This window comes from Epinephelus fuscoguttatus, linkage group LG13 (genome assembly GCF_011397635.1).
Source record: "Epinephelus fuscoguttatus linkage group LG13, E.fuscoguttatus.final_Chr_v1".
In the NCBI taxonomy this organism is placed as follows: domain Eukaryota; kingdom Metazoa; phylum Chordata; class Actinopteri; order Perciformes; family Serranidae; genus Epinephelus; species Epinephelus fuscoguttatus.
Window position 1 is genome coordinate 27,163,771 of NC_064764.1, and position 25,270 is coordinate 27,189,040.

At 40.7% G+C, this 25,270-nt stretch overlaps 2 protein-coding genes across 7 annotated transcripts; one reads left to right on the forward strand and one right to left on the reverse strand.

Annotated features, from left to right (window-relative positions):
* Nucleotides 1-4,178: 4,178 nt before the first annotated feature.
* On the reverse strand, nt 4,179-7,627 carry LOC125899873 (cytadherence high molecular weight protein 1-like). 6 transcript variants are annotated; one of them, XM_049594526.1, is made up of 3 exons: nt 7,469-7,627; nt 5,725-6,125; nt 4,179-5,670 (listed from the first exon to the last, which is right to left on the reverse strand). In XM_049594526.1, the coding sequence occupies exons 1-3, from the start codon at nt 7,503-7,505 to the stop codon at nt 4,555-4,557; spliced, it is 1,554 nt and encodes a 517-aa protein (XP_049450483.1). In that variant the 5' UTR covers nt 7,506-7,627; the 3' UTR covers nt 4,179-4,554. The 6 variants fall into 6 exon arrangements, with proteins under 6 accessions (XP_049450483.1, XP_049450482.1, XP_049450479.1 ...); XM_049594525.1 differs by having other exon boundaries at nt 4,179-5,688; XM_049594522.1 differs by having other exon boundaries at nt 4,179-5,802; nt 5,839-6,125; nt 7,469-7,626.
* A 7,038-nt stretch (nt 7,628-14,665) lies between these two features.
* jam2b (junctional adhesion molecule 2b) lies at nt 14,666-25,109 on the forward strand. Its single transcript, XM_049594569.1, has 10 exons — nt 14,666-14,802; nt 17,867-17,932; nt 19,473-19,583; nt 19,746-19,895; nt 20,731-20,912; nt 21,351-21,459; nt 21,553-21,660; nt 24,084-24,102; nt 24,205-24,253; nt 24,399-25,109. The coding sequence occupies exons 1-10, from the start codon at nt 14,751-14,753 to the stop codon at nt 24,435-24,437; spliced, it is 885 nt and encodes a 294-aa protein (XP_049450526.1). The 5' UTR covers nt 14,666-14,750; the 3' UTR covers nt 24,438-25,109.
* Nucleotides 25,110-25,270: the final 161 nt, after the last annotated feature.

The following is a 25,270-nucleotide window of genomic DNA, read 5'->3' on the forward strand; positions in this document are numbered from 1 at the left end:
TGGCGACAGCGACTTTGGGGCAGTTTCTGGTTAAACAAAAAGGATCCTACCTCATCAAAAAGGACCTTCTCTGTAGGGATTCTTTCCATAATGTTGTCAGATATTTAGAATAAAAATCTGAGCCTGTCAGTGGCAAAAACAAGCACTTTTAGTGGACATAAATTAATGCCCCAAGCGATTGCATTGCAGCCTGTTTCACTACTGCAGCTGAAATGGTCTCACTCAATACTGGACTAATTTTAAAAACTGTTGTTCCCATTAGTCACTTACACACAAGAACATGGGATAATAGGGGCCAGGTTGGAAATACTAGAGTTACCCTTAGTGGGTAAAGACATTTTCCAACAGGTCTCCACAGATGTTCTTGTTTTGCTTTGCTTTCTGGTTTAATTAATTTCTCATTCATCTGTTTCAATGTATATACCCACCTGATGATGACTAACCAGATCCAAATATGTTTATAGGAGTCTAAAAATATGATTTTGTAATGTGTCCACATGATGTACAGCAAAGCCAGTTATAGACTGGAGATACACATTCAGCTGTGATCTCTTAAATCCAGCAAAAGTCACTTTTCCAGGAAGGGGACAATAGAGAATCTGCAACACTCACATGTGTCAAATATTGTGTTTCTCAAACAATAGCTTAGGACTGTAATTTTTTTCATATTAGTAAGTTTGCGCAGTAGTGGATGTCAATATATATGGAGCTGACGGCAATTAAAATAGAAGGATAAAGAGCTGCCAGTCATCACCTTAGAGGTGGTAATCCTCACCTCCACGTCCAAAGGGCAGGGAAAGGTTGTGTAGGCCAGTGGAAAATGAGTCACCGTCACACACAGCAACATGTGAGTCCTGGCAGGCTTTACGGTAGCTGCATGTGCAGCGTGAGTGTGTAAATACATCAGTTAATGGGCGCTAAGCTGCTGTAATTTAAAATGGGAAGGCGAGGATTGGAATCCATCGAGGCTAGATACCACACCGGCAGAGGAACATAAAGATCCAGGCAGCAATGTTGCAGACAGTGAACACAAAATCTGAAATGTGGGTGTGAGTGTTTTATATCATCATGACAGATTTTTGGCAATAGAGGAGATCAATCTCCAACAACTGCTCCCTGATCTGGTGAAATAAGCCAGAATTCCTGGACTCCATGAGTTGGGTGAGGCTGGTTGGCCATATATGGGTGCTGGGTGGACTGGAGGTTTAGATACACCCAACGGACTGATGGTTGTGTCACTGTTCCTGGTAACACTCATCACCTAAATCTCAAAAACAGCTGGTTAAACCCCCAGATCAACAAAGCACATACAGGGAAACAGAGGACACTTAGGGGTGTTTTTACATCATGCACATCATCACATTCAGAGACATGGTTTGATATCATTCAAAAATTATTACTGTCAACTGAAGTACACGTGATATGCTGATTTTCTTCTTTATCTTCTTCTTTCTCATATATTAGCAAAGCTTCTCATTTCTTGTCATGTCAAACTTTTCTCCACAACAGACCAGGGTTTGCTCGTTTGGTCCGCAACAGAGTTTGAATGAGTGTTCACATCACTCCACATCATCCAAACTCTTCATGGGAGGAGGTTTGTTTAAAGCGGACCAAATAGCGCCAGTGTGAATGCGACCTTAAACTGGTGATGGCTTATCTTGAGTGACGTTTAAAAGAAGTGGGCTGATCCACAGCTAAAGTCCCCTGTTATTTTTGCTCCATGTGTATTTTCACAGCATTGCAGATAAAAGAAGTTTACCTGATGGAGGTGAGCTGTTTGCAGAGGTGCGGTAAGAGCCTGTTGTCTGCAGCTCGTCATCATCATTTCACTGATTTTGTGGACACACATAGTTTTTGTTTTCTTATTGTAGTGTTCTCAGCTCTGAAACAGAAAATGAACCTCAGTGTCGTCTGTAACATCTTTCCAAATGTAAGTCTGTGGAGCAGCTCCAGACTTTAAACCCTATGACATCACACATTTGAGTTTTAGCACTCTAGCTTTTGGATTTAGGAGAGTTGTTCATTTTTACTTTACTTTTTGGACCATCTTAGAACATAGGAATAACATGTATAAGTTTTGAAAAAGGGTCCCCTTTAATTAAGTGCAATTTAATATACCAACCAATCAGCAGATGAGAAACCCAGGGGCACAAGGGGCAAAGTTTATATTTAGTGCAACTTGAAAGTTCAAAACTATCTGTTCAGTTAAGCTTTAAAGAACAAGCTGACTCCGACCACGTGGCACCACTTCCACACAGTTCTCCACGTCTGCTGCGTTATTGGGCTCCCCTGACAGCCAATCAGCATAAGCTCAGTGGGAGCCATCCAACCAGATAAAGCGACTGGTCTGACAGATGATAGGAGATTAACGAGGTGAAATCAGATGGAGGAGTCGTTTATTTGATTCACTCTCCAGATACAAACACGACAATGAAATTAACCACTCTCATGATGTGATAAGTGAGTGGGTAGTTACGCTTTATTCCCTGACTGAACATACACACCTCCAGATATCGTAGTCCTCTGATCCAGGAGTGTGTGTGAGGCCCGCTCTACTGCAACTGGGCTTGCGATGGAGGCCAGGTGGCCACCAGGGAAATGTTCCTGGCAGAAGAACTGCAGTGAAACAGAGAGGAGCAGTCACAGTGGTGATTATGCACAACATTGTCTGTGTATGGCTGAAGTAGTCTAATTGGAAAAAATGCCACAGTGCATCTATGAGATAGTGGAGAACATGTTCATACCTCAGCATCTGCAGCCCTCTTTGGCTCTGAACTGGTAACACTTCCCCTGGAGTATCACACCGTGGCAACAGCTCCACCCTGTGGCCAAAAGGTGGAATTGCAGCATTTATTTTATTACTCCAGTCTTTATTGCCTTTAGTCACTCTTTGAGAATAACTCTTACAAATATTTCCTGTTATACTTGATCACTGTCTGGGTGGGTCAGTTTAACCCTTTCACACATAGTGGTCACTACAGTGGACAGCTATTTAAAAGCCATTTTCTTGTATGTGCATCGGTTCTGATGCTATAGTTGCATTTAACTCACCACAGTGGACCTTTGTGCATCATGCCATACACTGCCACCTACTGGCCAGGTGTTGTCAGTGCAACACAAAGCTTTCAAAACCAAGATGGCCGACAGGAAGGAAGAAGTGTTGTGCAGCTCAGGAATATTTTGCCAATCCTTCTATAATAGGAGACCCTGGCAGGTAAATAACATCAGAAAAAATCAAGTAACATCTAATGATTGATACTGTTGTTAAATTTTCCAAGTATTAATTTTATGTTGTGAGGAAATTACAATTAATCATCTGTCCACTGAGCTGGGCATCATGCACCACTGACTTTGTTGCAACTTTGTTGTTCTGTCCACCCAAGTGGATATGTGAAAAACTGTTAAAAAAATGTTTTAAAAAATGAACTTCATATTTTTTCATGCCGAAAGAGGAATAAAACACTTAAGACAAAAAGAATTTTGGACTAGCGAACAGAAAACACCCAAATATTTAGGTTTTTATTTTAGTTTATACTTCTGTTCTGGAGATCTATTTAAAAAGCACATGTCTCATTTGCATATTTAAAGGTCCAGTGTGTAGTGGCAGAGATTAAATGTAATTTACTAGGTATGTTTTCTTTAGTGTTTCATCACCTGAAAATATCAACTGTTGTGGTTTTGTCGCCTTTGAAGGAGCCGTTTATATCTACCCAGGATGTTGGGCCTTGTTTACAAAGGTCACCATGTTGCACCATTGTGTTTCTACAGTAGCCCAGTATGAACAAACCAGACAATGGCTATACATAGTGTTATTCACATTTTCACCTCAGCCACGGTGGTTAGCAGCCCTTCTGCGATGAGCAGCGTTGGAAAAACGTGACACTGCTTTATTCAGTGGGTCTCAGTCATGAAATGTGAGCAGGACAAATTTGTGTGTAAACTGTTTAGAGAATGTTTGTAGTTTGATATGGCAGCAGGCTAAGATGCTGTTTATTTATTATTGTCTCATTTGACGACATTGGGACTTAATAATTGTTGATGCTTAGTTTTTTTTATACTTATAAGGTCCTATTGGTCCCAAATAGCTATGAGAAATTAAAAATGCATACCAAACAAACATTCGGGTACCAGGAGGATATATAACATGTGCATTTGTCCCCCCAATAAAAAGATCAAAGTAGCAGAAGACTTTTATTTTGGTAAAAATAAAAGACATCGACACCATACATTAAAGCAGAAAAGGCACAAATTGGTGCATATAAATGCTGAAATGACACCAACACTACATCCATTTTAACACTATTGAATTACAGCATTTCAAACTTGTTTCTCTTTACAGGATACGTTCACATTTTTTTTTTTTCCGAACTTATCTTCAAACAAAAATCACATGCACCTATAAACACTTATTGTTGGTCACTGTAATCATTCCTCATGTCCATACTGTATGTTTGTATATTCATACTATTTTATTTACACTTAACCTTGCTTTGGTGATTGCGTCAGCAAACACCTTCTTTCTCTTTGAGGTGCTGTACCAATCTGATCTCTGATCTAATGCACAGGACCGCCCTCCATTGCTGGCTCTTTCTCTCTGATTGACTCTTTCCCTGGTTCCTCCATCATCACATAGTCCGGCCCCTCCATCATGCGAAAGTTTTGCATTTCGTCCTGCCCCATCCATACCCTAGCCTCTTCATTTGGGTAATACTCCTCTAAAGGTAGCATCGGCTGCCCCAAACTGTCCAAAGCTGGCCCTTCGTCCATGAGAGCAGCATCTGGTATGATCTGTTGATATAAAAGAGGCTCTTCAGGGTCTAGCCCCTCGATTGGTTCTTCATCTAAAACATACATCTTTTCCTTTATGAGCCCCTCCTCCTCTGGCAGAGGTTGATAGACAGGATCTTGATTCTGAAATGACGCCCTCATAGACTTTTCCACTTCTGACAGCTCTGAGTCGTCGTCCTCCAGTGGTACCAACTCCATGATTGGCTCACCCACCACTTCAGGGTTTCCCTTTGCTCCTGACAGCACTGAATTGCTCTGTTTCTCTGCAGGCACGTTGTCGTCATCCAGTGGCTCCAGCTCCATGATTGGCTCACCCACCAATTCAGGGTTTCCCTTCGCTCCTAACAGCACTGAATTGCTCAGTTTCTCTACAGGCACGTTGTCGTCATCCAGTGTCTCCAGCTCCATGATTGGCTCTTCATTCAAAACATAGGTCCTCTCCCGTATGAACCCCTCCTCTTCCTCTGGCAGAGGTTGATTGACAGGGACTTGATTCTGAAATGCTGCCCTCAAAGACTTTTCTACTTCTGACAGTTCTGTGTCATCATCGTCATCCATTGGCTCCAAGTCCATGATTGGCACAGCCACCATTTCATATTCTCCCTCCATGTCGATGTGCCTCTCTTCAATGTCCTGACTTGCTTCAGTCTCTGCCTCAAGGTTCATTCGCCTCTGAAACACCTCTAGAACATCTGGCTCCACCTTAACCTCTGACTCCACCATAAAGTCGGGATCATCTTTGAGCTCTGGCTCCATCTCAACCTCTGGCTTCATGTCAACCTTGAATTCAGCCATGACTTCTGGCTCCACCTTCACTTCTGGCTCTGCTTTCACCTCAGGCTCCACCTTCACTTCAGGCTCCACCTTCACTTCAGGCTCCATCTTCACTTCAGGCTCCACCTTCACTTCAGGCTCCATCTTCACCTCTGGCTTCACCTTCACTTCAGGCTCCACCTTCACTTCAGGCTCCATCTTCACCTCTGGCTCCACCTTCACTTCAGGCTCCATCTTCACCTCTGGCTCCACCTTCACTTCAGGCTCCACTTTCACCTCTGGCTCCGGTTTATCCTCTGTCTTTACTTCAACCTCTTGCTTCTCTTCTACTTGTGGCTTCACTTTGCTCTCTAGCTCCACCACGCTCGGCTTCATGTCCACTGGCACTGCAGCCAGTTTTTCCTGCTGCTCCTTGGAGCTTGGCTTCATTTGTGGTGCGGGTTCCTCCACCACCACATGACCCTGCACAGGAACCCAGTCTCCCTTGACAGGGCTCTGGTTTTCTTCAGTCAACACAGGGTTTTGTGCCATGTCTTGAGCAAATGGTGGCATCCCCAGAGCCACTGCAAAGAGACAATAAAAGACAAAATAGTTGAAGTTAGACAGATTCCCTTACCTGCATCCACAGACAGATTATGAGACAACAGACATATAAAAGCCCTCCTAGATAGGAGCAAGACATTCAGACTGTCAGGCTGTGTGTCTCTTTGTGCTCATTTCGTGGTCACTCTGCATATTTTATGGTCATTTTGCTTCTCTTTGTGGTTATTTTGAGTCTTTTTGTGATCTTTCGGTGTCTTTGTGTTGTCATTTCATAGACTTTCCAACAAGAAATGTCAACAGCAGTCACTGCAGATGGTAGACAATACCACAAAATTTGGTTTTGATCTGATGCCACATAAAACACGGCCAGAATTGACGATAACGAACCATACTTTCATGCAGGGGTCAGCAGTGTGTGCTGATTTACGAGGTGAATAATCAGTCTACTAGAGTAAAAGCTAACCAGTTACAGTTTGAAGATGTAAAATTAACCAATGCTGAAGATCCGGTTTGACTTTGATTTAATTTCATTACAGTATACCTTGATATTCCTTGCCTGAACCTCTCTGAAAAGACTCTGCCAGTGAACTTTGTCTCTGTGTCTGGGGTCTGGATTCTGAGGCTTATTTTCTGTAACAGCCCCAAATTCTCTTTCTCCTGTTTTTTTCTGTTTATTCAGCCATTGCTGCAATTATGTGTTGAATTATACAAGTAAGGACCCCCCCCCCCCCCCCCAGTGAGTGTGCATAACAGGGCAACAGCAGTGAAAAACAAAGAGTTCAAGCACTTGATGCGTTCGTAACATTGTTTATGTAGACAGTTTCACTCTAGAAGTACAAATTGGCGTAGCGTAGAAGAGATATACTGATCCCTTTTTTGATATTGATCGTATTGACACTTTAAATGGAATTGTAGTATCTGTAGTATTGATATCTTGGTATTGCTCAGCCTACCCCTATCAAATGGAGGCTGGACTCCGAATTCTCTGGCCTGTCTGTGCCAGGTGGGCTTGTTCAGTAATCCATGCATGCATATTGAATCCGTACACAATTGCCTCAAATTTTGCTCATTATTTACTTTAATTTATATTACTTCTTGCTAAAACAGGTAAAGTTTGAATGAGTTAATGTGCCATGTAAAGCATTTCCAAATCCTGAACTATTACAGAAAACAGACTAACCTGTACATGATATGAGATAAACACAGCGTTGATAATTAACTAGACTCTCTCAAAGGAAGTGATAACGCTCATAGACCAAATCACAGGCAGATATGTTTTAACTTCAGACACAATAAAAAAGAGAAGTAGGAATCAGTCTTTTGGAGAACACACTCGTAGAAAAATGTAAAAGAAATCTCTTACCTGCCAGGCTCAGTGAGAGCAATGCCAGCGTCTTCATCCTGATCTGTTTGACTGAATCTGTGTTTCAGATTGTAGACTGTGATTTACTGTCAGATACACCTTGTGTCTGTGAGTTATTTCCACCTGTTAATGTGTTCCTTCTTCCGTGTGCGACTGCTATTTATCAGTGATTGCTTATGGTACACCTAATCTTTATGAACACCATAAGTCCTACCCCTTTTATTTCTACTGTCTTTCAGTAAGTCATAAAACGGGACCTTCCCGTTACCTTATCTCGACTAAAGAACATGTTTTTTCTTTTTGTTTCCTCTTGGCATGAAGTCGGTCATAAATCAGTGGGTAGAAAGGTCACATTCAAGGCTCCTCCAAAGAAATTAATGACCAGGAAAGTAAACAATCATATCTGAATCAGAACTGTTGATCAAGACATATCAAAACAACTCTATGACAGACTCACAGTATATATGTTTGTATTCTCACATTCACCTGTTCATTCACTCTGTTTAATATGGATTATATGGATGCAACTGAAGATAAATACACACTCATTAGCCTTTTTATTAGGTACACCTTGCTAGTACCAGGTTGAACCCCTTTTGCCTTCAGAACTGCCTTAATTCTTGGTGTCATAGATTCAACAAGGTGCTGGAAACATTCCTCAGAGATGTTGATGATAACATCACACAGTTGCTGCTGATTTGTCGGCTGCACATCCATGATGTGAATCTCCCGTTCCACCGCATCCCAAAGGTGCTCTATTGGATTGAGATCTGGTGACTGTGGAGGCCATTGGAGTACAGTGAACTCATTGTCATGTTCAAGAAACCAGTTTGAGATGATCTGAGCTTTGTGACATGGTGCGTTATCCTGCTGGAAGTAGCCATCAGAAGATGGGTACACTGTGGTCATAAAGGGATGGACACGGTCAGCAACAATACTCAGGTAGGCTGTGGTGTTTAAACCATGCTCAGTTGGTACTAAGGGGCCCAAAGTGTGCCAAGAAAATATCCCCACACCATTACACCACCAGCACCAGTCTGAACCCTTGATACAAGGCAGGATGGATCCATGCTTTCATGTTGTTCACACCAAATTCTGACCCTACCATCTGAATGTGGCAGCAGAAATCCAGACTCATCAGACCAGGCAACGTGTTTCCAATCTTCTATTGTCCAGTTTTGGTGAGCCTGTGTGAACTGTAGCCTCAGTTTCCTGTTGTTAGCTGACAGGAGTGGCACCTGGTGTGGTCTTCTGCTGCTGTAGCCCATCTGCTTCAAGGTTGGACGTGTTGTTGGTTCAGAGATGGTCTTCTGCAGACCTTGGTTGTAACCAGTGCTTATTTGAGTTACTGTTGCCTTTCTATCATCTTGAACCAGTCTGGCCATTCTCCTCTGACCTCTGGCATCAACAAGGCATTTTGGCTCACTGGATATTTCCTCTTTTTGGGACCATCCTCTGTAAACCCTAGAGATGGTTGTGTGTGAAAATCCCAGTAGATCAGCAGTTTCTGACAGACCAGCCCATCTGGCACCAACAACCATGCCACGTTCAAAGTCACTTAAATCACCTTTCTTCCTCATTCTGATGCTCAGTTTGAACTTCAGCAGGTCGTCTTGACCATGTCTACATGACTAAATGCAGTGAGTTCCTGCCACGTGATTGGCTGATTAGCTATTTGCATTCATGAGCAGTTCAACAGATGTACCTAATAAAGTGGACAGTCAGTGTATGTACAGATACCAGTGCAGATACAGATTTTTCTTTGTGTGTGTGTTTAAGGTGCTTAAAAGTAAAAAGTAACGGAAAATATGAAATATAAAAAGCACAGAAGGTGAAATATGAAGTGCTAACAGAAAATGTTTGACCCTTTTTATATGTTAGACATTTGTGTAAGTTGAAATAGTAACCTTCCAGTTACTCAGATATTCTACATCTTGACCCTGACCTGTTAAACTACAGGAAATAATTGCCGGTATTTAAGTGGTTTCTTTAGCAAAACACTTCATGCCTGGCACAACTGATAACCTTGAGAAACTATTAAGTATTTTCTGTCTCTCTTTAATGCTGCTGTAAATAAACTATGGAGAGGTGCAGACTGTGGCCAAGAGGAAATGCACTTTAAACTCGTTGTGAACAGCAACACATGAGCTATAAAAATTAATTGGTTTATTGTGTTTCAGTGTATTTCCTTATATCAGCATATCTCCACAGAAACCAGGGTTCACTGAATCAGAATGAATATTTCTTCACTCTGTTTATCCAGTTTTGGGGATCTATAATCTTGCAGCCATTTCACCTTTAAATCTGGCAACTTGCTGTTCGAGTCCCTCTGAAAATCTGTGTTGTTCTGAGCTGTGATTGGCTGGTAGGGAAGATGGCTGCTGCTCGATCTTTAGTAGCTTCCTTGGTTGTTGTTTTTTGCCTTTATTTGATATAGGTCTTTTTTCACAGCACACATTTTGACAAAAAAGTCCATTCAGTAGACAGGCAGAAATGAAATGTAAGAAAAGAGAGGATGATGTGCAACAAATGTCCCCAGAGAAAAATTACATTTGTGTCACTTGCTACACACGTTTTGCTTTGGGTGACATCAGCAAAACAGAACTGACAGCAGCTAGATTAACATTTAAATCAGGTGTTACACAAATTTAATCAAACCTTTATTTAATCTAATTAACCTGTTTTCATTTGACTCAGTCCGCCCCTGGGTCTCTGTCTCTAGCCACTTCTCCAGCGTTATGAATTTTGCATCTCCAGACTTGCCATTCCTCATCCAGCCACCAGATGCCCTCAGTCGTTCCAACCTGCCCCAGTGACCTGACTCTCTCCTTCACTTGCTCACCTGTTCCCACTTTCCCTCATCAGCCCTGCAGCGTAAAACCGACCCCTTTTCTACTTAATCACAGCCAGCTCTTCAAAGATGCTTTTGCTTTCCTGCTACTCAAACCCAAACCTGTTGTCCCCTTTATTGGACTGTTTGGACTCTTTTCCTGTTGCAACCTTCAGAAAATGTCCCTTCATTCTCTCTCCCTCCCTTGTGTGTGTTTGTCTACATTTGAGTCCTGCTGGAATTCATCAGCCTTGTCACATGCAAACAAGTACATCTAAATGAAGACACTGCCAGACAGATAGGTCAGCAACATCTCCTACCATTAACACTTAAAACCCCCAGTGAAACTTACAGTCATTGTTAAAGTCTGTAGATTGGGTTTCCTCTGAATTGTATTTACAATGCACTTGGTGATTTTGCCCTATATTGTGCAAAATCCCAGTTTTTGAACATTTAAGTGCTACTTTAAAGAGAACTCCACTGATTAGCACATCACACTGAGGTTTAAAGCTGCCACTGGGTTTTTAAGTGCTATATCGTAGGCTACTGGACCTGCTTACTCCAGTTGCCTACAATATAGCACTTAAGATTACCATGACCTGGTTGACTGACAGTCTTCACCAACAGCCACAGTGTTTCGTTAATCTCTGTGCAGTAAAATGTGAGACAGTTGTTTCAGTGATGCTCGATCTGTAACATGGCTGCTACCAAAGATCAGTGTCAGTGCTTCATGTATGTTTGGTTCATACAAGGTTCACTGTGTGGGGGAGATTGTTAATGTGAAACATGTATGTGTAAAGTGAGCAGTGGGTGCTGTGCTGTGTTGTTATGTGTGTGTGTTACTGTGTGTAACATGACATCAGTGCATCCCGCCCGCAGCGGAGCAGCTGGGATTGCTGATGGTGAACAGGTGCTGCAGCAGAGATTTTGCGACTTTGTATTTCCCTTTTATGCGGCTGCACACGTGTCTGCATGTATGGCCCCCGTGTGTGTGTCTTTGTGTGTGCATGTGGTCACAAATGTAAGCATGTGTGCACATTAAGCAGAGTGAGCGACAATGAGCTGTTGTGTTGCTGCTGGTGGTGAGAAACCTAATAGCCAAGGACACAGTAGCTCAGCCAGCAGCTGTCACATCTCTGCACCTCCTGTTACACTCACGACTCTCACCATGGTGATTTTCATCTTTTGAATTCAGACGGACAATTACACGGTTTTTAAAAATTGTCTGAGACTGCACTTATCTGTTCCTAAAAAGCTGAATAAATTTTTTTCAACAAAAGATTGCAAAGATTTTCAAGATGGTTTTGCAAAATATTAAAGTTTGGCAACCTTTTTTGACGCAGAACCTTCCATATTTTCTAGTTTTAAATGCTCAACCTTGACTAGGCGACACAACAGTAGAATGAAACAACTTATTAGTTTAGACCTATGTGTCTTATCATGTATTTTATTTGTTATTGGAGGTGTATTATATATGAATGCACCCACCCAGTGTTTGCATACTCTGGACTCATGGTGCATTGAGATTTATCACCAACTGCAAGCCACTAACTCATCACTGTGTCCTGTACACTTGGGTTTGCTGTTGTTGCCCCCGTGGCCTAGCGTTGACCAGGTGGGCGTGTGTGAGAATTTAATCCTGTTCGTTGAAAACAACAGACACACGAAGAGCGTGTTAGCAGCTTCACCACAGTATTTATTCTGTCTAATAAGGCAAATAAATATTATGCACTTATTGAAACAACCTGACTGTTGACAGACTTCAGCTATTTGAACTTCACCGTTCTATTACAGTTTTAACCATTTGTTTATATGTTGTATCAAATAAATGTCTTATGTCTCTTTTTTCCGATACAGAAAATAATCTCTAACACAAATCATAAACATAACCATTTCATACCAATGTATAGTAAGTGACAATTTAGTGTTATCACTGTAGCTGTTACCACAATATCAAAATATTTAAACCTTTGTTATACATTTGCTCAGCTTTAACATTCATAAAACATCATAAAATACCAAGAATGAAACATTAACTGCATGAAACCGATTGTTTTCAGCACAAATTAAGAAAACACATATCACAGCCTGCTCCTTTAACGGCAAGATGGCGTATGTACATCAGGCCACGTTCCTAATAAAGTTACGTTCATACGCTGGCGCGGGCGCCATATTTCTACGGTTCCCATGTGCAACAACAGCATTAGCTAGGCACAAAAACAATAAAAGTGACAATAAGCTCGAAGTACTGTCGGTGTACTCATGCAATATACCACAAACAACATCAACAGATTGAAACAAAGGAAACAACCTGAGTAACATTTTTAGGAAGAGACCGTTATGATGAAATTACATTTACTTGAATTAAACCCAGAAAAATTATGGGGTATCTGTTTTTATCCTTTTAAATACTTTTTATCTTTTTTTTTTTTTTTAAAGTTCAGACTTTAATCATGACTATCATGTTTTTAATCATTTCACATGGACTGTTTTTTATACTTTTTTTTAAACCATTTTTAATCACATTAACCTTGACCATGAGCTTTTTAACCCATTACACACTTTTTAACTATACACTTTTTAACCCATTACACTGGCTCTTGTTTTTTCTAGTTAAATAAATACAATAAATTATAAACTCTTAATCGCTAATCTAACTAGTAACTATAGCTGTCAGATAAGTGGAAAGTACCAGATTTGACTTTGAAATGTGTGGAGTGGAGGTAAAAAGCAGAAAAACTCGAGTAAAGCTGCCCAGTCACCAAAGGAGACTGTTTGTATTTGACGTTGTACGTTTCTTAACACCACAGATTTGTGACATTTGCACATTTCTTGCGTATCATATCAACGCTTCTATAGTGACGTTTATACAATCTGAGTTAGACATTGTGGGGTGGAGAGGCTGGTTGACGGAGTTACACTTAGGCGAGACACCTGCCAAGTTTTAGACCACTGTTCGAAACCAACAATTAAACAACGCTGGCTGTTCATTTGGAGACCCTTTGTGGAGTTTTGACTAGGATTTGTGGCACTGAACCTGGGTGTCTGTTACTGACAAATTCTGTAAATTGCCAGATGTGTTGGAGCCATTGAACTTGGGTGTGGTTTACCAAGTTGCAGACCACTGTTTGAGACCAATTTAAAATAGCACTGGTTGTGTTTTGGCAACCCTTTGTGGTGCTTCCACCTCTGTTTGTGGCACCGAACCTGTCTTTCACCGACCCATCCCTGCTTTTTCACACTTGGGTTTGCACTCGTGTTTGAAGCCACAACATGATCTTTTCCAGATTTCAGTGCATCCGCTACAAAAAAATCTACAAATGTTAAATATCCGTTGTTTGCAAAAACCTAAAATGTCAACATTTTTTCTGTCAATCGAGTTGAGTAAAGTACAAGTACCTCAAAATTATTCTTGATTTTATGTTTAATCACTGATTTTCTTTTTCTTTGGCCTCTTGGCGGCAGCACAAACAAGTTGTTAGCAAACAGTTGCTAATGTACTCATCCAGCACTCATGGAGCAACTTTATGACTTCATGTGGAGTAGAGTGTCTGTCCACCTGATGACTGTAAGTCCACTATTGACTCTGTTTTAGCTCTGTTTTTGGTCTCCACCAACTCCTGAAGGAAATATCTGTCTCTTGAGCTGCTAAATGCTTCACTAGTTTCACCAGCTTGTGGCTAACTGTGTGAGGTGTCTTGCTGCTAAGCGTATAGCATGGTTTTAGAGTTTCTTTTTTAAAAACAAGAGTTAGAATAAATCAAAACATTTAAGTTGTGGTTGGACAGAAACAATGAGCTGAGAGCTGACTCTTTATAAAGCTCTGTGAAGCCGAAGGAAGCTGCAGATTCAGGTGATAATTCTCTGTAGGTTTATCACTATGAGGGACTTCTTTCAGGTCGTCTCAGTGTTTCTGAACGTGAATTTAAACTATATTGAAATTAAAAAATGTCTGTTACCCTAAATAAATAAACTTAGTTACACTACACCTCCAGTTAAATGTTTGTGTGATGCTGAATTTACACCTGGAGCCCTGCATCTTTGGTCTGTTTGCACACAATGTAAATATGTGTTTGACTTTATTGTGACATTTTTAAGGTTTACAGTGTCCAAATAAATAAATGAATGAACTAGGTAATATTAGAGGCATTTGAACACTGTTTAAATGACACTGTATACTGACATGGCAGATCAGAGAAAACACCCGAGTCAAAATAAAACGGGCTCGTGTTTCCTGCTTGCTCTGCCTGCTGAGAGCCCGCTGTAGTCTCACCCCAGCGCGCGCCCCTCGCCAGTTGTCCAGGAAACGCGAGAGTGCGCGCGTGCCGCAGATGAAACTTGAAGAAGCTGCAGAGTTTGGAGTAAAACTGAGCGGACACACACCCACCCACCCACACACACACACACACACACACAGACCTCAGGACGGACCTCAACTCAGCGTGACTGGACATGAACACCGTGAAGATGTTGGCGCTGCCTCTTCTCATCACTCTGATGCTCAGTGAGTTATTTTTTCCCTGGTTATAGAAACTTATATGAAACAATTTGCTGAAGTTATTAACATAAAAATAAGCTGCAGTAGGCTACTAGATATATGGATGAAGTTTTCAGAGGAAGAGGCCAGTTTATGATGTGAAGAGCCTCTACATCCAGTTTGTGGTGTGTTTTAACAGGATGCTCCTATGATATTTTCCTATATTTGCACAAGTAGGGATTCTGATGTCTCATATTTTATTTCACTGAAATTTTTTCTCGATCTCAGTAAAATTAAAGAGAAAAAAAGTAAAGTTTCTACAGGTTTGCATAGAAGAAAAGGAGTAAATGTAAATCCTATGCCAAAGGAAACAGTTAGGGACTGTATGGAAATTATTTGTGTAGGGAGGGGGGTTCAACTTAATTTTTCACTTTTTAAAAAACATACATCCATAATTTTAACAATTTACTTGGACTCTCCTCTTTGTGGAAAAAAAGACTGCAATACACCCCAAAGAGCCCAGGCTCACTCTGAAGTTGTCAAAATGTGGCACCTGGGCAGTGCGGCATCAGAAACCAATGAAAAAAGGTGTCTCTTAATGTCAGAATGATATGTGGCAGGATGCTGTTATAGTTCATCGGCGCCAGGTGGCGTCAGGGGGAAACGGGACAAGGACGAAAGTTCAGGTAGTGAAAGTCCAAGTGGAGTGGATGGGTTCAACAAACCATGACTTTCACCCGAGAGAGCGGTGTTCACGTCTCGGAAGATTCTTAAGCCAAACCATGTTGTTTTTTCCTAAACCCAACCGTGTGTGTTTGTTGTTGAAGGGGAAAAAACTTGTACCGACGTAATGCGTTTATTTTGAAAGAGACTGTGCGTAACATTAAATTTCCTATGAAAGCAGAAGTGTATTTTGAAAGAAGACAATGCATGTAACAGGCAGAACTTGACAGAGTGTCTCAGAACTTCAACAACCAACGCACCCAGGGTACCTTGCACGTCGTATGTGGACGTGGAAACCAAACGTCAATATGTGACCAGGTCAGAGTGAGAATGTGTTGCCCCAAAATATCTTAATACAACTCAGTGCACCATTAATAAGAGTCAAAGCATACATAATTGAGAAAGGTGCACAATAACCTTCAAAATTAACCTTAATACTGAATGATTTCATCATTTGTTGAATGAATCAGCGGCAGAAAATTATGATGGAATAGTGATGTGATTTTTAATAATTGACTCCTCAATTAAAGAACAGTGGTGTGTTTGGCCTTGTGCAACAAATCAGCCATATATGTATTTTAATAACTCCACAAGAAGCAGACTTGTGTTTTTATTTTAGTTTATGTTTTATTGATCTTTAGTTTGTGTGGAGTTTAGTCCCTGTGTTCAGGGACTGCGTCAGAGCCTGAGATTGTGCAGGGAGTGGTTGTGACTCAGCTTTGTGTTTACATTGAACCCGCTCTGATGCTGTTGAACCGGAGATCCACAGGGCTGATGAAATGCATCTCGTGGCCCCGTGGAGGAGTCTGAGATCCCAACGTTTTCAGTTTGAAGATGGCCCCTGACTGACCCTGTTGTTTGGACCGAGATGAAAACGACCACTTGCTATCTAGAAAAAATGCATTTGAAGTTGCAGTGGGATTTCTAAGGGGCAGAGGCTGCTCTCCAAACAACATGCGTTATGTTGATAATTGCAGCTTTGACGTTGGTTTTGATCTTTCTTGTATTTAATTGCGAGGACCGAATCTCCTCACAGAGATGAAAAGATTGAAATCCTTATCCTCTGTAAGGACAAGGCGGAAGAAATGTGTTTGTTTTCATTAGTGTCCAGTACATGGTAATGACAGTCATACTGAATTTAAAATAGATTTTAAGCCCTGATTCACTTCATTTAAAACATCAGTGACAATATGCACATTAAATAATATGAGCTAGACATTTATTGCGTGTGTGTTCAAACAGGTTTTCCATTGACATACTGCAGGTTAGTTCATGGCAAAGATTCATGTCTGCTGTTTAGGTTCGGCAGAGGGTTAAAGGTTCAATCAGTGTAGATCCTCACAAGTGTGCAGCGCAGATATCTGTGTGTGTGTGTGTGTGTGTGGTGCCAGCTGAGCAGGGTAAGGTTACTGTCACAAAGAGCTACTTTGTCTGCGCAAGAAAAGCATGCTTTCCATGCATGTGTGCAGCAGAAACACACACACACTCACCGCTCCCAGATATTCTCTTCATAATACCAAACAAGACGTATATTTGTCAAACTCCTGAAGGGATTCCATGCAGAGAATTAATCTTCTTACTGTCATTTGCTGCCTGTTGTCTTGTTAAAAGTAGTTTTGTCCTTCGCAGGGAACAGCAGTTAGTTACAGTAGATTTATGGCAGATTTTCACAAAGCACAGAAATATTTTTTAATTATGTGAAAATTTGCCATTGAAATCCATTTGATAGGCATGAATTTAAGCAGACTGCAGTCACTGAAATTAAAAGATTTTGGGTGTGTTATCATTTTAAATATGTTAAATATGTGTGCATTTTTGTTGGGGAATGTAGGTTTGATTGTGTGTGTGTGTGTGTGTGTGTGTGTGTGTGTGTGTGTGTGTGCATGAGCCAAAGGGACAGATCACTAAAAGAGGTTATCGGGATAGGGTCAGGATAAAGCAGCTTGTCGGAGAGTCATCCATCACCTGCATTCCTACACACCACCGCTCCTGGCACCACCAGGAGACAGACACTCTATATGTCCGTGTGATTGTGCGCACATACAGACAGAAAGAAAGCAAATATGCACATATTCTGTGGTGGGAAATTAATTTTGTACTTTTTCTTTTTCTGTCTGCTTTGAATCCATGTCTGGTATGTGCAGGCTGTGACTCATTCTCAGGCTTTTTATCCTGTTTACGCGTCTGTGTGTTTTTTCTGGTCCCTCTGATTACACTGGAGTCCATAAAGCTCCAACATGGCCAGAAACTATTAATATATTTGATAAGTCAAATACAGCGAGATGTAATTCGTGTTCTGTTTAATAATGTGAGCAGAAGTTGGATAAAAGATGAAAGTGTATTAACTGATTGATCCTCTCCCCCGAAGGTCCTGTCTGTCTGTCAGTGTCAGTGAGCAGCAGTAAACCTAAAGTGGAGGTCCACGAGCACACAGGTGAGACTGTGCAGTGTCATTTAGTCATCTTTTAAAATGACCACAACTTTAAGGAACAAAATTGTCTCATGTGATTTAAGCTTAAGGTTTTGCTCTCAAATATTTTGTCTTATCTTTAATGGTTTGATTCACTTTAATTAAAGCGCGACTTAACACCGCATTTTAGCTTCAACATACCTCCTTCACTAATTTAAACCATATTTTCAGATGCAGTTTGCCATCCAGTTCCAAGTGATGGGAATAAAAAACAACCTCTGATTACAAACTTGTGTGTAAATATAACCATTAAAGAGAAGTTGACATTCTCATTATGAATTTGTGCATCTGAACAGTAACATTAGATAACAGCTTTATTAATTTATGTATTAAGAAGGAGCAGCGAAGGAGTGATTAATGTGCACATTTAGTAACAATTTTTCAGCAGAGATGAGACAGGAAATGAGATATTACTTCAGATATCTGCTTTTTGGTTTTGCTTGTCATTCCAAAACAAGTCAAAATAATAGACAAATAAATGAAAAACAGATGGGGGTGCTGGCAGCAGTCACCAAGGGCGCAAGTTTGGCAGGGTTCGGAGCATCAAACACTTAATTTCTTTTATTCAGGCGTTTTTTTTTTGTTTTTTTTTTATCCATCGGTTTATGGTGTAAATGTCTTAACATTTTTCAAAATGAAAGTCCTTTAATACTTCATGTTTCAACCCGGTCTCACTCCTAAGTTGTCGAAATCTGGCGCTTGGGCAGTGACTTGCAGCGTCAGACAATCTCTTTAAACGTCTGCATGTTACACGGCTGGTTGCCATTATAATTTAACAGCAGCTGGTGGCATCAGGAGGAAAGACAGCGGGACAAGAACAAAATATGGTGGGGAAAGTCTGAGTGGGGCAGGTGTGGGGGTGGTGCATGGGTCAAACAAACAGACTTTCACCCAGGAGAGTGGTGTTCGTGTCCTGTAGGATTCTAAAGCCAAACCCTGTTCTTTTTCCCTAAACCTAACCATGTGTGTTTGATGTTGGAGAAAAAAAACATCAATTGGCATTGTTGTACTGACCTAGTGCATTTATTTTGAAAGAGACTGTATGTAAACGGTAAATTTCCAGTGAAAAAGGAAGTTTATTTTGAAAGACGACAATGCATGTAACAGGCAGAAACTGACACAGTGGCCCAGAATGTTAACAACCAACACACCCAGGGTACCTTGCGCATCGTATCTGGACATGGAAGGTCCATGATCAAACGTAGACATGTGACGAGATCGTAGTGAGAATGTGTTGGTTTTTAGTGGTGGAGGGGCGGTGCACATGTTCTAAATATTAAGGGGGATGTGTCCCCTGAGTTGCCCCTGAAATCTACACCTATGGCAGTCACTGTACAGAAGAGTTGTTCCTTAAACCTTATCAACACCTCCAGTGTTAATTACTGCTGAACAGTTTTCATGAGGACACAGCTGTGACAGAGATGTGACAATTTTAGCATCAGATAATGAGAAAAAATACCTGCAAAAACAACAGTGTGTATATATATTAATTATCCACTTCCAGATGCTGTACTCACCTGCGAGTTCAGGACGGAGAAAGATCAGAACCCACGAATCGAGTGGAAGAAGAAAGGAAAGGGGGTGACGTTTGTGTACTTTAATCACAAGTTTACTGGTGAGTCACAGATCTTCTCACTGCGTGAATTCCTTTGACTTCTCTGAACTGAAGTGGCTGATATGCTGCCGCCTTTCTCCCCATCATCTCTTCATAATCACTTTTTTGATTTATTCTTATTTAGTTAAGCTTTATCCATCCTTTGTCACCTTCCACTAACAGGGTCTTACACAGGACGGGCAAAGATAGAAGGAGCAACGCTGACGATACACTCCGTTACTCAGAAAGACTCAGGAGAATACCGCTGTGAGGTGACTGCCAGCGAGGACCATGTCAACCTCGGAGAGGCTACTGTGACCCTCAATGTGCTCGGTATGATGGGAAATCATTATGTTTTTTTGGAATATATAAATGTCCGTACATGAGGATGAATGCTTGCTTAGTTTTGTCCAGAAAAGCATGTTGGAACCCTGAATGCTTCATTTAAAAAGTTAGTGATAATACCTCTTTAGATGCTGTAGTTTTGAGTGTATGTGGGCAGGATTTAGTTACAAGATCAAAATCAAATTTCAGATTCTGTGGAGAGATACAAAGCTGTAAAGAACTGTTCAGTTTTTGTTGATGAGTCTGCTTTATGGCAACATTAGACTTTAAAAAAATGATTCTTGCATTAGCATGATGATTTTTCTAATCCGTGAAATATTAAACTTGCTAGATTAGTCTACAAAAAGAATTTCCACTTTGTTTTGTTCATAAATGGTTTGGATTGTGATATTTATTGATTATGTAACATACTGTAATATTATATCGCCCACCCCTCGCTTACCCTGAATACACTCACTCATACACTCTCATCCGATCTGGGAAGCTAAGCAAATTGGGCCGGGTCAGTACTTGGATGGGAGAGCCTACTCCTCCTTTAAATTGTTAAATAAATTCAAGAGTGACATTTCTTTTTATAATTTTTCTACTGGTAGTACTTTATATTCTGATATGAACAGTGTAGACTTAAAACTGTTTCCAATAAACATTAAAACAGTCCTGAAAATTCAAAATTGGTGCTTTGATGCATTAAATTGATCATTAGACAACAAAATGCATCAGCAAACTGTTTTCAGGTGGACTTGTATTCCCAGAAATTACAAATCCTCTATTTTAGCATACGTTTTTATGTAACTTGAACTGTTTTTCATCTCTGCCTCCATAGTGCCTCCGCACATCCCGTCCTGCGAGGTGCCGAGCTCTGTGTTTGTGGGCTCTGGCCTGGAGCTGCACTGTAAGGACAAACTCAGTGTGCCTCCTGCTACCTACCGCTGGTACAAAGACAACAGGGCTCTGACCACCTCAGTCGATACACCATACAGCGTCGACACAAACAAGGGCACACTGGTGAGTACACACTAAATTACACTTAAAGGTCCAGTGTGTCCAGTTAGGGGGATATATTGGTAGAAATTAAATATAACAAGTGTGTTTTCTTTAGTGTATAAACACCTGAAAGTAAGAATTTTGTGTTTCTGTCACCTAAGAATGAGCTGTTTATATCTACATCGGGAGCAGGCCCCCCATCAACAGAGTCTGCCATTTTGCACCGCCATGTTTCTACAGTAGCCCAGAACAGACAAACCAAACACTGGCTCTAGATGGGATCATTTATGTTTTCATGTCAGCCAACTGGAGACGTGTCAGCCACAGCTATATCCCCTTAAATCTTACACTCTGTTCCTTTAAATGCACTCAGGAGTCTTTAAAGAGATATAAACATGTGCAGGCACACTGCTGTTGATCTCTGTAACTCAACTCTCACCTTGTCTTTGTCTGGAGCAGAAGTTTAGGAGCGTGTCCAAAACAGACGCAGGGATGTACCGCTGTGAGTCCTCCAACAGCGTGGGGGCGCCCAAAAGCTGTGTGGCCAAACAACTCAAAGTTCTTGAGTGTAAGTAGTTTTGGTACAACTCGTCTTTGTTGAGGTGGAGCATGACATGTGAACATCAGAGACTGAGGAAATCCTCTTTTTCCCTTTGTCTAGATCCTGTGAATTTGACGATTCTGATAGCAGGCGCTGCAGGTTTTCTGGCGCTCGTCCTTTTCTGCTGCATCTGTGTGTGTGTCTGCCGACGCCGAGGCTGCTGCAAGAGTGAGTAATGTGGCTGTGAGAGTGTGTGTAAAAGAGAGGCCTCAGTTTTTGTCTGTCATGTAAGCTTTGATTTTACATTTGAGCTGATTGCATTTATAAATACACTTTAATCTGAAAAACATTGTATGAAAAATAGAGGTAAAAACCTGTTGTTTTTTTTAAAAGCATTTTCATAGATCTCAACCTCTCTTGTATCCTGCCAGTACTTTAAGTATGACCTTCTTCTGCAGTGAAAATTAGAGTTTTGACTTTGAATGAAGACGCATCTTGCGAGACAGTTTTAGAATTCAAAGTAATTTTACACCGGAGGAAATGTTTTTTAATTTGTATAACAGAATGGTCTTTGAGGACTACAGACATGACATCGATACAAATACAGGCCTAATATTCTTTTAAGAAACCTGTCAGGTTTTTTAACATTGTTAAAGAACGCATTGGATTATGTGTGTGGCTTAAGTATAAGCCTCCATGCAAAAGTCTCAAATATTAAGTGAGAAACACAGTGAATGCTGGAGAGAGTGTTGGCCTGTGTATTCAGATCCTTTACTTAAAGGGACTTAAAGGGACAGTTCACCCCCAAATCAAAAATACATATTTTTCCTCTCACATGTAGTGTTATTTATCAGTCTAGGTCAGGGGTGTCAAACTTAGTCCACAGGCCACATACAGTTCAGTTTGATCGCAGGTGGGCCGGACTAGTAAAACCATTGCATAATATCCTACAACTAACAAACACCACCAAATATTTCCCTTTTTTAGTTTAATAAAGTACATTTTAAAAATGCTAATCCATTTACAAAACAGATAACAAACAGCCTGTGATATCGTGAGAAGAATTAATGCAATTTCAACAATGTGTCTCAGTATTTCCACACTGAGTCTATTACTCGCTGTCATCACATGTTCATTTTTCTATACATTTCCTCTCCTGTGTAGCAATGGGGTTCCACCAATATTGTTTTAAGACACAAGACTAATACAGATTCTTTTGTACTGAAGCTGTTAATTGACAATATTTTGCACAGTGTTCAATATCTTTAAAATATGATGTATATATGAAGTATGCATTGCTTTTTCAGAGAACTTTATTTTGCTCAGGGTGGGAAAAACCTCTGAGGCAGCATGAAGAAAGTTACTCACTGTTAAACTTGGTTCTAAAACCTGATATCTCTTAGCCTTCACAAGTGTATTACTATTAGATATGCAAAGTCATCCAGTGGGCCTGATTGGACCGTTTGGTGGGTTGCTTCTGCCCCCTGGGCCGTATGTTTGACACCCCTGGTCTAGATTGTTTTGGTGTGAGTTGTTGAGTGTTGGAGTTGTTGTACACAGAGATGTCTGTGCCTTCTCTCCAATAAAATGAAACTCAAGGCCACCTTTTTTTTTAAAAAAAAAAAAATTTAAAAAGAAAAAAACAGACATTTTAGAAACTCAACAGCAATGTCTCTTTTCACAAATCATGACCTGGTTACTCAAGATAATCCACAGACCTTGTTGTGAGCAGTTTAATTAGGACCCCACCAACCGTATCACTGCACAGACAGATGCGTGCATCTACTCATGGACGAGAGGCTCTCGCTCATGACAGCAGGAAATGTAAACATTAATCTGTCTCTTGGCTGAGCTGAAACATCAGCTAGCTCAGTGGTGGTAGATGAGCTAGCAGTGGATTTCATACTTCTTCTGCACAGTTATATGGTTGGCGGGTGTAGTTTGGTAGAAAGAAAATAGTTCCCACATGAAACCAAGGCTGTAGCCATGGAGTCAACATTGGGGGAGACCAAATCTGCACCCCCACAAACATACACCCTTACTTCCTGCCATTGAAATTCTATAGTAAAATATGTACAAATTCACTAACACATGAGATACGTTTCTTGTTTTCAAAACAATAACCATTCACGACATCAAAATTTCCCCCTCAATATATATAGTGGCTACTGCCCTGCATGAAACTGCTCACAACAAGGTCTGTGGATTATCTTGAGTAAGCAGGTCATGATTTCTGGAAAGAGACATTGCTGTTGAGTTTTTTTTAAATGTCCAGTAATGATCATCCATCACTGGAGTTTCCCTCAGCTCTAACTGTTCTGGTTCAGTCAACTGTTCTCATCCAGTAAGAAAGCTCTGATAAATCCACTGTACACAACCTGCTCAGCACCATACAGCAGACAGACAACATTAGGGACTAGCTGCTGAACATAGTGGAGCATTTAGCTGCTAAAGAGACAAACATTCCCCTCAGGAGAGCGAGAAGAGATTGAATATTGGACTTGCATTCATCAGGTGGACAGAGACAAGAGTCTTAATGCATACTTGAGTAAATGTACTAATTACTACACAGCGCTGCCAACAGATAAAGAGACACATGTACAACTTCTTTGGTATTTTAACACTGACTTTTCTTCTTTGTCTTTGAACAGAGGACAAGAAAACTAAAAGGTGAGAAGAACTCACTTGTCAGTCTGACTCTTGCTTTGCCTGTAGCTGCGTGTTATTGGCTCGTAATGAGCTCACACTGAACGGCCACCCTTTGTCTTTCAGCACCAAGTCCTACAGCCCTCCTCCCCCTCCTCCTCCGCCCGTCCGCAACGTGAGTGATCAGAGGGATTGTTATCGTGCCGGGGCTTGTTTTGCTCGCTGGGTTGCCATTAAATTCTGTTGATAAGTTGCTGATAACACTGGTCCCCGGCTAATTAAAGGAAATGATTCATTGTATGTCTCTCTGCTCTCCACAGATCAAGCACTACAAACAAACTCACTCCTTCATGATCTGAGGCTGAAACGCTCGCACGCTTTGACTCCAAACCAACCACAACCGGTGAAGTGAACACTTATTGTTCAACACACTGGAAGGTTACTTGACCATCGTCTTGTTTCACTGCTTTATGGGACGGACAGATCTTCAACTGTTCAGCAAAAACAAAAGACTATAAACACTGGCATTTATGCGTTGATACTACAAACGTACAGTACTGTAAATATAGGATTAGACTTGGCTCTTTCAAATGCTGTAACTTGTGTTTCATATTATATTTTCCTTGTGTGTCAAAATCTTGTTTTTAAATCTTTCTTTCCACCTCTTTAGACTTTAGGTGCCACATTCACACTCCAAGTATTAGCTCTCTTATGCCACCTATAGGCAACTAACTGTTACTCACCAGCACTGAGTATGAAACATACTGTACAGAGTGTATCCTTTTGCCTTTCATTTATATTTAGACAAAGAGATGCTGTTTAATATGAATATATTTGTGTTATATATATATACATATATATATTTTTAAATACATGTTTGCATGTTGATCTCATAACTGTGTATTCTTTGGTTGTATAAATTCAAGTAATGTGAATTGAACGGGTGTCTGCACACACTGAATGGTGCTTTTGAAGCTTTGTAAAATCTTTGATACTGTTTTGATAAGTCGCTTGTTCAATAAAAGATTAAAGTGAGCACATTACGTTGGTCTTTATGTTTTATGAACATGAAATGAAACTTCTGCTCAGACCTTACTTGGGATCTAGCATTATGTATAATGAGCATCTTACCAATGGAGACTAACCTGACCTCAAAAGTATGTTCCCGGGTGAAACTAGCCCTCATCACAGG

What these genes read in the sequence shown, in the direction of transcription:
- jam2b (XM_049594569.1), top strand. Translation starts at nt 14,751, where the DNA reads ATGAACACCGTGAAGATGTTGGCGCTGCCTCTTCTCATCACTCTGATG. An exon ending in GGAGGTCCACGAGCACACAG is followed by an intron (nt 17,933 to 19,472) that starts GTGAGACTGTGC and finishes ATCCACTTCCAG; the next exon opens with ATGCTGTACTCACCTGCGAG. An exon ending in CTTTAATCACAAGTTTACTG is followed by an intron (nt 19,584 to 19,745) that starts GTGAGTCACAGA and finishes TTCCACTAACAG; the next exon opens with GGTCTTACACAGGACGGGCA.
- LOC125899873 (XM_049594521.1), bottom strand. Translation starts at nt 7,505, where the DNA reads ATGAAGACGCTGGCATTGCTCTCACTGAGCCTGGCAG. An exon ending in GCTCTCACTGAGCCTGGCAG is followed by an intron (nt 6,126 to 7,468) that starts GTAAGAGATTTC and finishes GTCTCTTTGCAG; the next exon opens with TGGCTCTGGGGATGCCACCA.